The sequence below is a fragment of the Chelonia mydas genome, chromosome 24, assembly GCF_015237465.2.
Source record: "Chelonia mydas isolate rCheMyd1 chromosome 24, rCheMyd1.pri.v2, whole genome shotgun sequence".
NCBI classification, from domain to species: Eukaryota; Metazoa; Chordata; order Testudines; family Cheloniidae; genus Chelonia; species Chelonia mydas.
This window is the reverse complement of record NC_051264.2, coordinates 9,437,447-9,455,673: the sequence shown is the minus strand read 5'-3', so window position 1 is coordinate 9,455,673 and position 18,227 is coordinate 9,437,447. Positions and strand designations below refer to the sequence as shown.

General features: G+C 46.6%; 1 protein-coding gene across 9 annotated transcripts in view; it reads left to right on the top strand.

The window, feature by feature from the left end:
• The first annotated feature begins 10,043 nt into the window (after window positions 1–10,043).
• The window catches only part of GABPB2 (GA binding protein transcription factor subunit beta 2), a 33,077-nt gene continuing 24,893 nt past the window's right edge, over window positions 10,044–18,227 (top strand). For 3 of the 9 annotated variants that reach the window (XM_037882650.2, XM_043535124.1, XM_037882652.2), the window contains exons 1-3: window positions 10,044–10,197; window positions 12,311–12,450; window positions 13,670–13,837. In XM_037882650.2, coding sequence (XP_037738578.1) covers window positions 12,343–12,450; window positions 13,670–13,837 — 276 coding nt within the window. In that variant the 5' untranslated portion in view covers window positions 10,044–10,197; window positions 12,311–12,342. Of the gene's footprint in view, window positions 10,198–10,674; window positions 10,925–12,310; window positions 12,451–13,669; window positions 13,838–18,227 lie in introns of those variants that run through there. The other 6 variants (XR_006287317.1, XR_005222959.1, XM_007068128.3 and 3 more) reach the window with 4 other exon arrangements.

Here is an 18,227-nt window from a genome sequence, read left to right as displayed (position 1 = left end):
ACTAGAATGTGGGTGCACAACTGGTTGAAAAACCATATTCAAAGAGTAGTTATCAATGGTTTGCCATCAAACAGGGAGGCAGTATTTAGTGGGGGTCTCACAGGGGTCAGTCCGTGGTCCGGGTACTATTCAATATTTTCATTAATTACTTGGGTAATGGAATGGAGAATACGCTTATAAAATTTGCAGATGACACCAAGCTGGGAACAGTTGCAAGCATTTTGTAGGACAGAATTAGAGTTCAGAATGACCTTGACAAATTGGAGAATTGGTCTGAATTCAACAAGATGAAATTCAATAAAGACAAGTGCAAAGTACTTAATTTAGGAAGGAAAAATCAAATACACAACTACAAAAATGGGGAACAACTGGCTAGGTGGGATTACTGGTGAAAAGGCTCTAGCGATGATAGTGGATCAAAAATTGAATATAGAACAATAATGTGATGCAGTTGTGAAAAAGGCTAATATCACTCTGGGGTATATGAAGAGTGCCATATGTAAGACACAGAAGGTAATTGTCCCACGCTACTTGGCACTGACGAGGCCTCAGCAGGAGTAGTGTGTCCTATTCTGGGCACCGCACTTTAGGAAAGAGCTGGACAAATTGCAGAGAGTCCAGAGGTGAGCAGCAAAAGCGATAAAGGTTTTGAAAACCTGACCTGTGAGGAAAGGTTAAAGAAACTGGGCATGTTCAGTCTTGAGAAAGGAAGACTAAGGGAGGACCTAGTAACAGTCTTCAAGTACATTAAGGGCTGTTATAAAGAGGATGGGGATCAATTGTCCTGCATGTCCACTAGAGGTAGGACAAGAAGTAATGCACTTCATCTGCACCAAGGGAGATTTAGGTTAGATATTAGGACTAACTCTAAGGATAGTTAAGCTCTGGAAGAGCCTTCCAAGGGAGGCTGTGAAATCCCTGCCATTGGAGGTTTTTAAGAACAGGTTGGACAACCCCCTGGCAGGGCTGATTTAGGTTTACATGGTCCTGCCTCGCATAGGCAGCTGGACTAGGTTCCTTCCAGCCCAACATTACTATGATTCTCTGTTCTCCCCTGCAGCAGGACACAGGTTATATGCCCGATCTCCCCACCCCTTCCTGCCTGCCACTCCCTGCAGCAGGTCTCCATGTGGCAATAAAGTCCTTTGGGATGGGGCTCTGACACCGCCCCTTGGGAGATGGTTTCCCCAGATGGTACATCAACCCACCAGGCCAGCTCCCCTGAGACTCAGCCTGGACATGCCCTTCCTTGGCACATTCCCATTGTTCCAGGGACTCTCAGTTGGTCATGCTAATAACGCCTTTCCCCCCACGGCGCTCAGGGCCTGTCAGATCTTTGCAGGCTCCCACGGTGTTCCTGTCTCAGTTGTCACATGAGCATTCCCTCCAGATTTAGCTCTTTTAATCTTTCCTCCCTCCAGCCCACTGACCCTCCCCATTGCTCTCCCCTGAATCAGCTCCAGATTGTCCATCTGCCTCCGGCCAGGGCACAGGGCCAAAGATTGAGGGGCAAACCCCAAGCGCGCGCACTGGGCGTTGTAAACCAGGACAGATCTATTTACATGGGGATGGGGTCTGCTGCTCCTCAGGAGCCTGCAACAGCCAGGGGTTCGGTTGAAAGCACTGGGGCTCCAGGCTGGGAGGCAAGGCTGAATGGACAGAACCCTGGATCAGCCAGTCTCTTGCCTGGAGTAATTATAAAGGAGAGGAGGTCAGCGGTAAAGGCATTAGACCAGTTTCACAGCCAGGGCTTCCCCCCCGAAGGAGTTTTCAGGCTCTACTCAAAGCAGAGCATCTGGGGATTGTCGTTTGCCAGCCCCTGAGGCCTTTAGTTTTCCGCCTTGAAGGGAGAGAATCCAGAAACCAGGTTTGTGCGAAGCTGCTGAAAGCTCAGCTGTGCTCCAGGGTCATCCCATGGGAGCAGGGGCCGTAGGGAAGAGGAAGTGACCTCAGGAGTGCAGGAGAGGTTGGGGGTTGTCTCAGATTCACAGGGTCCGGGCTACGCCCCAGCCTTGAAGCAGTCTCCTAGAAGTCACCCCTTTCGTGGGCTGGACCCTATGGGCCCACGCTGCTCCACAAGGGTAGCCCTGCAGCCTCAACAGCTCCAGCGAGCCCTGGTTCTCTCCGGGGCTCCCTGCAGTGAGTCCTGCCAAAGTCAGACTCCTAAGACAGACTTTACATCTTTAGGGAGTGATGCAACTTCAGCGAGTATTTGCAGGGACGCCAGGCAGTCGTGTCACAGCAAGGGGACATTTATTAGTCACCTGGAATACAACATCTGGAAGTCTTTAGGTTAGCGGCAGAGAGGTAATCTTGAGAGAGAGCTCATATCGGAGAGAGCCACGTGGCCTGAGATCGATGTTCTGCTGAATACAAGTAGTCTCTTCTTGTCCCTTGTGTGTGTTCCCAATCCCAGCAGTAACCTTAACACTCCGCCACCTCTTAACTTTGTTCTGCAGCACGGGGCTTTTCGCTGTACTTCCCCGCAGAGAAGTGGGTAGGTGGGGGAAGTAGCTTACTCTAGGAGTTAACGTTCATTCAGTGTGGCTCCCATTCAAAGGTGTTGATTTTAGCACAGACAGCCCTTGTGCCTTGGTATCTCAACCTTCTAGTCCTGATCTCCCATGTCCCAGGGAGAACATGAATTCTTTCCCCACGAGGGATAGCGATGCCGAGGGGGGTGGGTACAGGGCCACAAGAGAGTTCACAAAGATATTACCAATGATTCCTACATTTGTCACAGGAGGCCAGCTGTCTTACAAGGCTGAACCTTGGACTTCCAAAGTACAGCGTGGGTTGGAATTCCTTCCCACCCTTCCCCAGCACCGAGGGGGCATAGGAGGACGATCCCCCGATAACCAGTAAGAAACATTATCACAGGAAGAGAGTCAACCTGTGCCAAGCACAGGAAACAAGATAACCAACTCCAGCTACACGGTGCCTGGGAACTTATCTTCCTCACCGGCAATGAAACCAGGGTGGATAAAAATCAATGATTTTTTTAATTTAAATCAGATTTTTTGATAGGTTTTTTCCTCAAAAAAACATTTTATCTAAACATAGTTTTAATTAAGATACATTATAGCTCAAAGATATCTCATCATGGAATAGTGATTATAAATTCTAATTCTATAGTATGAGACAATATATTCATGTAATGTTTAAGAAAAGTTTTGTAAATGAGTTCCAATAATTCATGGATTAGTGACCCAATTTTATGGAGTTCCACAGGCTTCTGTACAGATTATTTAGGTTAATCTTTCTATCTACCCAATGGGACTCAGTGCTCAGTCTAGAAGATACCATCAGAGATGCTTAGTTTTGCAGTTCTCAAACTGTGGATTTGTGTCTCCAGAGGTAACATGCTTAACAGCAAAAATGTTTATTTAAAAACAAAAATGTTTTAAATAAATAAATAATATATAGAGGTAAGAAATAATAAATCTCAACTCTATTGTCCCTCTGCAAATCTGTGTACATAGAGTCAATCCCTTACTTCTCTCTAAAAGTGCAAAGTTTCAAAAAGTTCAATAAATAGAAGATTGTTGGGGGTGGAATAGATCTGGACAAGGAGAAAAATTCTGGAGATAAATGTGAGAAGCAAAGGACATATGCTTGTTTTGTTAAAATATTATATGTTTGCTGTTGAAGAAAAAAAATCCAGAATACTTAACGTTGTTGTTTTAGTTAAATAAAACAATTTAAGTGTCTGTCTGGTGATGTTCTCCTCCTAATACAGCATGGCAAGAAAATCCTCCAAATATTAATCATTAACTTGTTGAATTGGAGATAGTTCACCTCCCAGTGACTTCAAAAATATCTGCTTCAATTACCTTTGGTAAATGAAATAATCAAACAATCATTCATTTTCTGATATAGCTGTAAAACTAATCTGAAAAGTTTTCAAAATAAATCACTGTTTAAAAATGTATAGTGTGTACCTTCTAAAAATGAAACACATCTATCTCTGAGTTGTGAAGAATATGTATTAAGGTTATAACCAACAAGAATGCACTTTTATGTAGAAAACCATGATTAAATCGAGTCTTCCTGACTAGTGATTTAAATCACAAATCCACCCTGAATGAAACCATCACTGAATGCTGAGTTCAGCTCTGGTGTCCACACTTTAAAAAGGATGTTGACAGATTGGGAAGTGTTCAGCAAAGAGCTACAACAATGACTGGAAGTCTAAAGAATCTCAATCTATTTAGTTTATCCAAGAAAAAGTTAAGGGGTGACTTAATCATGGTCTCTCGGTAGCTAGATTTCAGACACTGGAGGGCTCATGGGTGGCACGTAATGGAGGCTGGGGAAGGCTAAGCCTTCCTAAACCTTGCGGGGTGGGAGGGGGCAATAGCAGATTACCTCACTGGCCCATGGGGACCATGCCCTGGGGTCCCAGCCAATTTGGGGCCCCTGGAAAAATCTCCCCCTGCCATGGTCCCAGACGGCAGGGGCACAGAGCTTTTCCAGTCTCAGGGCCACAGCGGGGCAGTGGTGGCCAGAAAGGAGCCAGTGGGGGTGGGTCCTCATGGAGAAGAGGTGTAGTGAGAGCAGAACGGGGACAGGGCTGCAGTGGAAGGGATGGAATGAAGTAGGGCCATGGACTGGGTGGCAGCCATGGGGTGGCACTGTGGTCCCAGCTGGGCCAAGCTCTCAGCCTTGCCCCTCCTCCCCCCCAGGCTCTCAGCCCTCCCCTCCAGCCAGGTCCACAGGGGAGGGGGCACTGAGAGCAGCAATCGGAGGTGTGGCCTCGGCTGGGAGAGGCAGGGCCTCAGCCGGATGGGGTGGAGCAGGGGGCTAGCCTCCCAAGGGGAAGCTTCACCTGTCGCCCATGAGAGGGCTCTTTAATCTAGCACGGGATTCTCAAACTTCATTGCACCATGACCCCCTTCTGACAACAAAAATTACTACATGACCCCAGGAGTGGGGACTGAAGGCTGAACCTGCCAGAGCCCCACTGCCCTGGGGGGCGGGGGTGTGTGCAAAGCCCGAGCTCTATCACACCGGGGCCAGGGGGGACGAGGAGGAGGGCAAAGCTGAATCCCAAGGGCTGCAGCATCCTCCATGTGATCTGCTCGGATATTTCTATGGCTGGCACGTAGTTGCACTTGCACAGACTGTTCTCTCCGCAGGCACAGGAGATCCAATGCTTTTTGCCTGCTCTAGTACCTCTCTGTGTGCCTGGAGCCAGCATGGTTAGCTGCACGCAAACAAAGGTGAGCTGCTAGGTGTGCTCACCAAGGGGAGCAACCAGGAAAAGACATTTCAAAACCACGCAGGGTTTTTAAAGTGGAGGAGGCAGGCTTCCAGTCTCTGTGACCCCTGCGCAGTGGAGTTTAAAATTGCGAGCAGAGCAGTGACTGTCATGAGGACTGGGGCATTGTGGGGCAGCGACTGAAGGACCGTTAGGGTCAACACAGATCATGTAATGTCTACACTCGCATTGTGTTGACTAAAGTAGTTTGACCATGGCACCGCATCTTTCGGAGAGGTGGTTTTACTGCATTGCCAGTATGGGCCACTTACGTAGGCCAGAGACAAATTTAAGCATAAACACATGCACAAATAGGTCCATGCATGGCGTTGTACATCAACCTAACTGTAACGTACACCAAGCTGGAGTTAACTAACATGAGATACAATCCTAGTGAAGACAAGGCAGTTTTACGATTTTCGGACACGTAAGCCGTTTGGGTTAAAGCTATGGGGGAGCCTAGTATTCATCTTGACCTGCTAACTCATGGGAAATTAAGAACATCCATACTGGGTCAGAGCACTAGTCCATCTAGCTCAGAAGCCTGTCTTCCAACAGTGGCCAGTGCCAGATGCTTCAGAGGGAATGAACAGAACAGGCAATTGTTGAGTGATCCATCCTGTCGTCCACTCCCAGCTTCTGGCAATCAGTGGCTATGGACTCCCAGAGCATGGGGTTGCATCCCCGTCCATCTTGGCTAATAGCTATTGATGGACCTATGCTCCATGAAGTTATCTAGTTCTTTTTTGAACGCAGTTATACTTTTGGCCTTCACAACATCCCCTGGTAAGAAGTTGTACAGGTTGATTGTGTGTTGTGTGAAGTACTTTCTTATGTTTGTTTTAAACCTGCTGCCTATTAATTTCATTGAGCAACCCTTGGTTCTTGTGTTATGTGAAGGAGTAAATAAAACTTCTTTATTCACTTTCTCCACATCATTCACAATTTTATAGATCTCTACCACATCCCTCTTCACTCATCTCTTTTCCTAGCTGAAAAGTCCGAGTCTTTTTAATCTGTACTCATGCAGAAGCTGTTCCATACTCTTAATGATTTTTGTTGCACTTCTCTATACCTTTTCCAATTTTAAAATATCTTTCTTGAGATGGGACGACCAGAACTCCATGTAATATTCAAGATATGGGTGTACCATGGATTTATAAAGTGGCATTATGATATTTTCTGTCTTATTATCTATCCCTTCCCTAATGGTTCCCAACATTCTGTTGGGATTTTTGCCTGCCACTTCACACTGAGCAGATGTTTTCAAAAAGCTATCCACAATGACTCCAAGATCTCTTTCTTGAGTGGTAACAGTTATTTTAGAAAAAAGAAAAGGAGTACTTGTGGCACCTTAGAGACTAACCAATTTATTTGAGCATAAGCTTTCATGAGCTACAGCTCACTTCATCGGATGCATACTGTAACAGTATGCATCCGATGAAGTGAGCTGTAGCTCACGAAAGCTTATGCTCAAATAAATTGGTTAGTCTCTAAGGTGCCACAAGTACTCCTTTTCTTTTTGCGAATACAGACTAACACGGCTGTTACTCTGAAACCAGTTATTTTAGAGCCCATCATTTTGTATGCATAGTTGGGATTATGTTTTCCAATGTGCATTACTTTGCATTTATCAATATTGAATTTCATCTGCCATTTTCTTGCCCAGTCACACAGTTTTTCCCTTTGTAACTCTTTGTAGTCAGCTTTGGACTTAACTATCTTGAGTAATTTACTATTAATTGCAAACCTTGCCATCTCATTATTTACTCCTTTTCTAGTTTATGAATTCATTTATGAATATATTAAGCTGGTCCCAGTACAGATCCCTGGGGGACCTGCTATTTACCTCTCTTCGTTGTGAAAACTGACCATTTATTCCTATCCTTTATTTCCTATCTTTTAACCAGTTACTGATCCATGAGAGGACCTTCCCTCTTATCTCATGACTGCTTATTTTGCTTAAGAGCCTTTAGTGTAGGACCTTGTCAAAGGCTTTCTGAAAGTCCAAGGACACTATATCCACTGGGTCACCCTTGATCACGTTTGTTGACCCCCCTCAAAGAATTCTCATAGATTGGTGAGGCATAATTTTTATTTTAAAAAGTCATGCTGACTCTTCCCTAACAAATCGTGTTCATCTATGTGTCTGATAATTCTGTTCTTTACTATAGTTTCTACCAATTTTCCTGGCACTGAAGTTAGGTTTACCAGCCTGTAATTGCCAGGATTGCCTCTGGAGTCTTTTTTAAAAATTGGGGTCACATTAGCTATCCTCCAGCCATCTGGTACAGATGCTGATTTAAACAATAGGTACATACCACAGTTATTAGTTCTGCAATTTCATATTTGAGTTCCTTCCAAACTCTTGGGTGAATACCATCTGGTCCTGGTAACTCCTCACTGTTTATCAATTTGTTCCAAAAAACACCTCTACTGACACCTCAATTTGGGACAGTTCCTCAGATTTATCATCTAAAAAAGAACGGCTCAGGTGTGGGAATCTCCCTCACATCCTCTGCAGTGAAGACCAATGCAAAGAACTAATTTAGCTTCTCTACAATGGCCTTATCTTCCTTGAGTGCTCCTTTAGCACTTGGATTATCCAGGAGCCCTACTGATTGTTTGGAGGGCTTCCTGCTTTTGAGATACTTAAAAGTTTTTTTGCTGTTAGTTTTTGAGTCTTTGGCTAGTTGCTCTTCAAATTCTTTTTTGGCTTGCACTTTTGCACTTGATTTGCCAGAGTTTATGCTCCTTTCTATTTTCCTCAGTAGGATTTAACTTCCAATTTTTAAAGGATTTTTTTTGCTTCGAACTGCCTATTTTTACTTTATTCTGCGTTTTTTTTATTTTGGGTATACATTTAATTTGAAACTCTATTATGGTGTTTCTAAAAAGTTTCCATGCAGTGTGCAGGCATTTCACTTTTGGGGCTGTACCTTTTAATTTCCATATAACTAGCTTCCTCTTTTTGTGTTGTTCCCCTTTCTGAAGTTAAATGCTACTGTGGTGGGCTTCTTTGGTGTTTTTCGCCCCATAAGAATATTAAATGTAATTATATTATGGTCACTATTACCAAGTGGTTCAGCGATATTCACCTCTTGAACTAGATCCTATGCTCCATTTAGGACTAAAACAAGAATTGCCTCTCCCCTTGTGGGTTCCAGAACTAGCTGCTCCAAGAAGCAGTCATTTATCTCTGCATTCATCTCTGCATCCCCTCCTGAAGTGACATGTACCCAGTCAATACGGACATAGTTGTGAAATCCCCCATTATTATTGAGTGTTCTATTTCTATAGCCTCTCTAATCACCCGAAGCATTTCACAATCACCATCACCATCCTAGTCAGGTCATCAGTGGAATATTCCTACTGCTATACTCTTATTATTCAAGCATGGAATTTCAATCCAGAGAGAGTCTATGGTACAATTTGATTCATTTACGATTTTTACTCTGTGCTTTGGCTTCACTAGGACTTCACCTCGAGTTCGCTAAATTGAGTAAACACTATTTTCCCTAATGAAGACGAGACCTTTCCGTTTTCTTACACTTGCCTTAGGATGGGCTGTTTCGGGCTCCAACCCATGCAAAGTCCCCTGGCTCCAAACCTAGTCCATGTGATCTCTCATAGCCCCACATCATTTCAGGGCCCATACCATAGTTCCTCCAGCTGGTCCCCTAGGCAGGTGTAATCATGGCTGTCCTCCAAGAACCTGTTTCCCTGGGCCAGGAACTGTCTTTTTCGGTATCTGTCTGCACTGCACTTAGCACAGTGGGTTCCTGATCCTTAACTGGGGTCTCTTGGCACCACTAAAATAGATGAGTAAGAGCAACAAGAATCATTTCGGTCTTTTCTGGTTTCAGGCTGAAGGATTTTTCTGCGTGCCTCTACGTATGATTGTTCACTGTTGGTTTTTTTCAGGGAGTTGGGAGTCAAATCCATTTGGGGAGCGGCAGCCCTGATTATTGTGGGGGGCAACGGTAGGCATGCCACTCATCCCCTTTTACAAGCCACACCCTGGGATGAGGAAGGGCTGAACCGGGTCAGGTTGTTTCTGAGCTTGTGGCTTCTATAGGGTGGGCACTTAGATGGGGGGGCACCCATAGTGTGGGGGTCCCCCCAAAACGGGGAGCACTTGTAAGGGACCTCCCAGGTGTGGGCACCTCAGAACTGAGGGCACCTGGTAAGGTACTTGTGGGGCTAGGCTGAGGGCACCTCTGGGGGTGTGCAAGGGGGGGCGAGCTGGGGACCACTGACAGGGTGGATATGGGAGAGGGGGGCGCCCAACAGGGGACGCCCCAAACCCGTCGCCCCACGCGCACCACCCGCCTCACTTTCATCCTTGGCGCCTAAAGCGTCCACCGAGCGCCCGGCCGGGACTACAGCGAGGACACCCCCTCCGCTCGCCCCTCTGTCTGTATTAACTCCGTCATATCCCTCCGCCGGAAAAAAAAATAATCCTGGCGGGCGGGGGGTGGGATTGCCCCCTCCCCAAGCCAGTGGATCGTTAATGATCGCTCGAGTTACCCCGCGCTGCAATTGCCGCCGCACTGGGCGGACCCGTGGAGGGAGGAGGCTAATTTTAGGGCCCGGGATCTAGGGGCCCGTGGCGGAGGGATACAGCCGTGAATCGATAGTGCGATTCCCCCCCCATCATTGTTATTGCCCCGTCCCCCTATAACGGTTTGTGCCCCCCCGTGGGGCCGTGTGACGAGAGCAGCTCCAGGCTTTGAGCGGCCTCTTCCCCCACTCAGTGTATCCCTCCGCCGCGGGACCGCGGGGGGGGGCTCCTTCCACTTCCGGGTCCGCCATTTTGTCTCCCTCCCTCCCAAGCAGAGGGGGGGCCGTTAAAAGCAGCTAACCCCAGCGACCCTCCCCCCCCCGCCCGGGACGCCCACGCTGGCGCCGCCGGGGGCCGCCTCCGCCTCTCAAGGGTGAGTGTGTGGGGGGGGTCACTGTGTGGGGGGGCGTCACTTTGGGGGAGGAGGCCCCTTGGGCGGGGGTGCCCTGCCTGGAGGGGAGGCTGGGGGTTGGGGTCTTTGCTCCCCGCGGTTGGGGCTAATGGAGGGAGCCTGAGGTGAGCCGCCGCTGGGGGGCTCCTCGCTCTGGGTTGAGAAGGGGGAATCCCCGGTGGGGGGTTGAGGGGCTGGCGGGGAGCGGGTGTTGCAGAGCCGTGGAGGTGCGGGCGGCTCCTCCCGGACCCGGGATCAATGGAAACCCGCGCGGGGATTGAGTGGCGTCGCCTCCCGGCTCGGGAGGTGAAAGCGACGCTTCTGGCCGGAGCGCTTCTCCAGACACCTGTGGCTGCTGGGGAGGAGGGGCGCCTCAGGCGTCAGACCCGAGGGAGACCCCGCATAGGGTGGGGGGGTTGTGGGCACTGGCGGGACGCCGGGCTCCTGGTGGATGATGTTGGTCGTGACTCCGGAGTTAGGTTGAAGCGCGATGCGAGAAACGGCGGGTTTTGGAGTTTTTAAAATAAATCCAACCCCCGCCCCCAGCGTTAAGCCCCAGTCCCGCAAATGCTTCCACCCATGATTAACGTTATGACTCAACCGAGCTGTTCGTGCCTGTCAAGTTAAGGGTAAAAGTGTTTGCGGGACTGGGGCTTAGAAGACTGTTAAAGGAGCATTGGAAATGCAGGCTGTCCTACCAAGAATCAAGGTAAGTAAAGCTAAGGCCGTGATGATCCTGCTAGCTCTTGCCTGTGTTTACACACGTGCATAATCTCCTCAGAGTCCATGCTTATGTACAGAAAGGCCCTGATCCTGTAGCGAGCGCTGCACGTGGGTGCCTGTGCTCACTGTAGGATTGGGCCAAAGTTAAACATATGGGAGCGTTTGTGGGTATGGGGTCGTACCTGCAAGGTTCAGCAACGAATACAGATTGCTTTAGCGTGGTGCAGAGCTTATTTAAAGTGGCCCTTCTAAGATGTCATCATGCAAGCTGAATGAACGACTAGAAATAGAGCAGGGATTTTTTTTTCTTCTTTCAAGTTTGTTTCCCTGAACATCAGGTCTTTATGACAGAGCTAAAAATTGTCACACTCCTGCCTTTTATGTTTAATACTTTGCCTATAATAATTGTCATTTAGGTTTAAAATACTGTCTTGTAAAATGGGACGTTTTACATGGGGAAATTCTATATTGGCTATGTTACTTGAGGAGAATTAGGTTTTTTTTAAAAAAAGATTATTTTACTGACATTTACTTACTTGCGGTTATTTATGGTATATTTGGACACTTCTGTTGAATCGTTCAATGATAACTTTTTTCATAAAACTTTTCTCTCAGTTAAAGACCTGATGGATTCACTGATTGACTATGCAATTCAGTACTGGTATGCATAGACATTCACTTGTAGCTATTTGAAGAGTCTCACACCTAAATTAATACTTAGGCTTGAAGACAGTTCTTCATAGGAATGAAATGCCACTGTATCTGTGTCAGACAAGAACTTCAGATCCCCTGATTACCGTATTTATTATACCTTTAAAGTATAGCTTGAAAAACAGAGGCAGCGTTGCTTAGTAGACGTAGCACAGGACTAGAACCCAGGAGTTCCTATTTCCAGCTCTAAAACGGACTACTTTTATGAATGGGGACAAGTCACTTCATTTTTCAGTGACTGCCAGCTGTAAAACGAGGACAAGGATACCAGCCCCTTAGCTCGTGGAGGTGGGGTGTTTGTGAAGATGAAGTAATTAATCTTTGTAAAATGCTGTATATACTAAGTGTTGCTGTTGCTATGGTAGACTTCAACTCAGGTCCCTATTGAGCCTCTGAAGTAAACAGGGGTACATGTGAGCCATTGGTCTGTATCCGCTGATGCAGTTGCAGGATCAGGGTTGCATTTTGCATTCCTATCATGTTGCAAGTATTGAAGATTAAAAATGTGTATATTTTCATAAACACTTAACTCATCAAGTAATTTAGTGGCCATATCCGGCATAGATTGATTTCCAGTGTGCATCTATGTCCTAGTCTAGCTGATGATATTTTAGTCACATTGCACATTTAAAGTGTTTTTTTTTCCTGTTTTAAAATGCAGCTTTCTGAAAATATTTGTTCCCATGTATAAAGATGTCGTTAGTGGACCTCGGAAAGAGGTTGCTAGAAGCAGCTCGCAAAGGGCAAGATGATGAAGTTAGAACATTAATGGCAAATGGTGCCCCTTTCACCACTGACTGGGTATGTTTTTAATAGAAAAGGCTACTTTTTCCAAAAAGGTATTTACTCCAACTAAAATATAGAACAGATCCTTTGAGGGCAGCCTGAGGGGGGTAGGTGATAATCTTAGAGTCCTAATTTAGCTCCTGGGCACCCTCTCTCTGTAACTGTGTGATGATGACCAGACTGATTAACTGTGATGTTTCATTGCTGGGAAATTCAAGCAACAAGCATTTCTAGTCATGCACTTTGGAAGTGTTTATGCAGACTTAGGCCTTGATCCTGAAAGCTGGTTAACGTTGGCTGACCCCTGTTGTTCGCAGGAGGCCTCCTGCAAGAACTTTACTATCATGGAGTAGCCCCATCGGAGTAAATGGGGCTAGTCCTGGGCAGTAAGGTTAAGTATGGGTCTAAATAGTTACAGGATGGGGCCAACGCATGGCATTCATGCTCCTGGTAAGTTCCCAGTGTAGCCAGTTTGGGTGCTGCTGTTATAGAATGTTGAGCAATATTTTACCTGTTCTTGTGTATGCAGGTGTTTGATCACTCCTTTTAAGTCTTCTTTAAAGTGATCCTTAAATGTCAGTGTTTTTCAAACTATATTAACTTGCTAAGTACATTTAAATACTGAATTTAAAGCTTCGAAGAGGGAATTAGAGCACTAAGACACCCCTACTGATTGACAACTAACGCCTTTTTTTATTTTTGTGGATATGTTTTAAATGTTCCATTTAAAGTAATTGTATATCAGATCTCATTTGGCAGAACTATAGTTCAGTGATCAATTTATTTGTTAACATAACATTTGCCTCAGTGCATGTGATCACAATCTAATTTTGTTTGCTTTCTACACACAGACTGTAATCCCAACTATTCATTTATATAGTTTGTGCTTGTTGCAGGGTCAGTTGCTGATTGGTTTGCCCCCTTCTGGCACCACAGCCATCCCTCTGCATTGGGTTCCCCCGGCCAGCAGTTGCTCTCAAGGCCCCATTGTGATCTATCCATTACACTCAGCCCTCTTCCACTTCCTGACATTTAGCCCTCTGGCCAGGTTGCTCTTGGTTTTTCCCCTTGCCCCTGTGCATTTAGGGGTTTGTACCTCCCCTACTGTGGGGGATGTGATGGGGTTGTAATTATAGTTCTTTAAAATTGTTGAACGCATTAATGGAAATAAATATGTGTTTCTACACCTACGTTGAACAGATAACTTCTTTAAAAACATTTTTTTAATATACAGCTTGGGACATCACCTCTTCACCTTGCGGCCCAGTATGGCCATTATTCAACAGCGGAAGTGCTGCTTCGAGCAGGTGTTAGCAGAGATGCTCGAACCAAAGTGGACAGGACACCACTGCATATGGCTGCAGCTGATGGACATACACATATTGTAGAATTGCTAATTAGGGTAAGTGAGATGTTGTGTATCAGTCTGCAGAATATAAATTACATTGTAATGTCCCATATGAGGCATTTCTCTCTATGTGAAGAAGTTATTGGTAGATTAATGCCAATTAAATATTTTTATTGGTAGGATGAAATACAAAACTTCTTCCTTAAGTATCATTTAAACTTAAGTATCATTTAAAAAACTTTTCTAAGGAAACCTCAGAATTGTTCAATGAAATCACTGCTTAATTTAGGACTTATCTACACTGGCAATTAACAGCGCTGCAACTTGCTCGCTCAGGGATGTGAAAAAAACACACAACACACACACACACACACACACACACACACCCCGAGCGTGGCAAACGGCAACACTGTAAAGCACTAGTGTAAACAGTGCCCCAGTGGTGGGAGCCGCGCTGCTCATTGAGGTGGCTCTCTCCCAGCTCTGCGCCACAGCCACACAAGGCATGTTAAAGCGCTGCTGCAGCGGAGCTTTAGAGTTGCAAGTGAATCATAGAATCCTAGACTGTCAGGGTGGGAAGGAACCTCAGGAGGTCACTTAGTCCAACCCCCTGCTCAAGCAGGACCAATCCCCAACTAAATCATCCCAGCCAGGGCTTTGTCAAGCCTGACCTTAAAAACCTCTAAGGAAGGAGATTCCACCATCTCCCTAGGTAACCCATTCCAGTGCTTCACCACCCTCGTAGTGAGAGAGTTTTCCTAATATCCAACCTAAACCTCCCCCACTGCAACTTGAGACCATTACTCCTTGTTCTGTCATCTGCCACCGCTGAGAACAGTCTAGATCCATCCTCTTTGGAACCCCCTTTCAGGTAGTTGAAAGCAGCTATCAAATCCCCCCTCACTCTTCTGCAGACTAAATAATCCCAGTTCACAGAATCCTAGAATATCGGGGTTGGAAGGGACCTCAGGAGGTCATCTAGTCCAACCCCCTGCTCAAAGCAGGACCAATCCCCAATTTTTGCCCCAGATCCCAAATGGCCCCCTCAAGGATTGAACTCACAACCCTGGGTTTAGCAGGCCAATGCTCAAACCACTGAGCTATCGCTCCCCCCCTCAGTTTCCTCAGCCTCTCCTCATAAGTCGTGCTCCAGCCCCCAATCATTTTTGTTGCCCTCTGCTGGACGCTTTCCAATTTTTCCACATTCTTCTTGTAGTGTGGGGCCCAAAACGGGACACAGTACTCCAGATGAGGCCTCACCAATGTCGAATTGGTGGGATAGTTCAGTGGTTTGAGCATTGGAATGCTAAACCCAGGGTTTTGAGTTCAATCCTTGAGGGGGCCATTTAGGGATCTGGGGCAAAAATTGGGGATTGGTCCTGCTTTGAGCAGGGGGTTGGACTAGATGACCTCCTGAGGTCCCTTCCAACCCTAATATTCTATGATTCTATTCTATGAATAGAAGGGAATGATCACGTCCCTTGATCTATTGGCAATGCTCCTACTTATACAGCCCAAAATGCCGTTAGCCTTCTTGGCAACGACGGCACACTGTTGACTCATATCCAGCTTCTCTTCCACTGTAACCCCTAGGTCCTTTTCTGCAGAACTGCTGCCTAGCCACTCTGTCCCTAATCTGTAGCAGTGTATGGGATTCTTTCTTCCTAAATGCAGGACTCTGCACTTGTCCTTGTTGAACCTCATCAGATTTCTTTTGGCCCAATTCTCTAATTTGTCTAGGTCCCTCTGTATCCTATCCCTACCCTCCAGCATATCTACCTCTCCTCCCAGTTTAGTGTCATCCACAAACTTGCTGAGGGTGCAATCCACACCATCCTCCAGATCATTAATGAAGATATTGAACAAAACCAGCCCCAGGACCGACCCTTGGAGCACTCCGCTTGATACCGTCTGCCAACTAGACATGGAGCCATTGATCACTACCCGTTGAGCCCAACAATCTAGCCAGCTTTCTATCCACCTTATAGTGCATTCATCCAGCCCATACTACTTTAACTTGCTGGCAAGAATACTGTGGGAGACAGTCTCAAAAGCTTTGCTAAAGTCAAGGAATAACACGTCCACTGCTTTCCCCTCATCCACAAAGCCAGTTATCTTATCAGAGAAGGCAATTAGATTAGTCAGGCATAACTTGCCCTTGGTGAATCCATGCTGACTGTTCCTGATCACTTTCCTCTCCTCAAAGTGCTTCAAAATTGATTCTTTGAGGACCTGCTCCATGATTTTTCCAGGGACTGAGGTGAGGCTGACTGGCCTGTAGTTCCCTGGATCCTCCTCCTTCCCTTTTTGAAAGATGGGCACTACATTAGCCTTTTTCCAGTCATCCGGGACCTCGCCTGACCACCATGAGTTTTCAAAGATAATAGCCAATGGCTCTGCAATCACATCCACCAACTCCTTTAGCACCCTCGGATGCAGCGCATCCAGCCACACGGACTTGTGCTCGTCCAGCTTTTCTAAATAGTCCCGAACCACTTCTTTCTCCACAGAGAGCTGGTCACCTCCTCCCGATGCTGTGCTGTCCAGTGCAGGAGTCTGGGAGCTGACCTTGTTCATGAAGACAGAGGCAAAAAGAGCAATGAGTACATTAGCTTTTTCTACATCCTCTGTCACTAGGTTGCCTCCCCCATTCAGTAAGGGGCCCACACTTTCCCTGACCACCTTCTTGTTGTTAACATACCTATAGAAACCCTTCTTTTTACTCTTAACATCCCTTGCCTGCTGCAACTCCAAGTGTGATTTGGCCTTCCTGATTTCACTCCTGCATGCCTGAGCAATATTTTTATACTCCTCCCTTGTCACTTGTCCAATCTTCCGCTTCTTGTAAGCTTCTTTTTTGCGTTTAAGATCAGCAAGGATTTCACTGTTAAGTCAAGCTGCTTGCCTGCCATATTTACTATTCTTTCTACACATCGGGATGGTTTGTTCCTGCAACCTCAATAAGGATTCTTTAAAATACAGCCAGCTCTCCTGGACTCCTTTCCCCCTCATGTTATTCTCCCAGGGGATCCTGCCCATCAGTTCCCTGAGAGAGTCAGTCTGCTCTCCTTTCTTCCTTGTGTGAGGATCCTGAACTCGACCATCTCATGGTTACTGCCTCCCAGGTTCCCATCCACTTTTGCTTCCCCTACTAATTCTTCCCGGTTTGTGAGCAGCAGGTCAAGAAGAGCTCTGCCCCTAGTTGGTTCCTCCAGAACTTGCACCAGGAAATTGTCCCCTACACTTCCCAAAAACTTCCTGGATTGTCTGTGCACTGCTGTATTGCTCTCCCAGCAGATACCGGGGTGATTGAAGTCCCACATGAGAACCAGGGCCTGTGATTTAGTTAATTCTGTTAGTTGTCTGAAGAAAGCCTCGTCCACCTCATGCCCCTGGTCTGGTGGTCTATAGCAGATTCCCACCATGACATCACCCTTGTTGCTCACACTTCTAAACTTAATCCAGAGACTCTTGGGTTTTTCTGCAGTTTCATACTGGAGCTCTGAGCAGTCATACTGCTCTTACATACAATGCAGCTCCCCCACCTTTTCTGTCCTGCCTGTCCTTCCTGAACAGTTTATATCCATCCACGACAGTACTCCAGTAATGTGAGTTATCCCACCAAGTCTCTGTTATTCCAATCACATCATAATTCCTTGACTGTGTCAGCACTTCCAGTTCTCCTTGCTTGTTTCCCAGGCTTCTTGCATTTGTGTATAGGCACTTAAGATAACTTGCTGATTGTCCTGCTTTCTCAGTATGAGGCAGGAGTCCTCCCCTCTTGCTCTCTCCTGCTCATGCTTTCTCCTGGTATCCCACTTCCCCACTTACCTCAGGGCTTTGGTCTCCTTTCCCCAGTGAACCTTTTTTAAAGCCCTCCTCACTAGGTTAGCCAGTCTGCTTGCGAAGATGCTCTTCCCTCTCTTTGTTTAGGTGGAGCCCATCTCTGCCTAGCAATCCTTCTTCTTGGAATACCATACCATCTCTAGTGTAGACTAGCCCTTAGTGATAAATATAGGAGATTTAAAACAGGGGTTTGTTTTTGTTGGCGCCCCGCCCCCCCTTGGAAATATTTCACGCTGTGACAACACCCCCAGCCCCATATCCTGCCACGTTTCCTTCTGTGGTGCTACTGCTGGTGGCGCTGCTTTCAAAGCTGGGCAGTCAGCCAGCAGCCAGCTCTCCAGCAGCTCAGCTCTGAAGGCAGCACCGCTGCCAGCAGCAGCACAGAAGGAAGGGTGGTAATACCATGACCCGCTGACAATAGCCTTGCAACCCCCTCTTGGGTCAGGACCCCCACTTTGAGAAACGCTGATTTAAAACAGCATGATGCCTGTGCAGGAGAACGTCAGGATGACGTTAAAGCAACACTGTTTGCTTAAAGAATCCTATTGTCTGAATTTTTACCTGTTGTAACAAATAATACCTAGGATGAGTATAATTG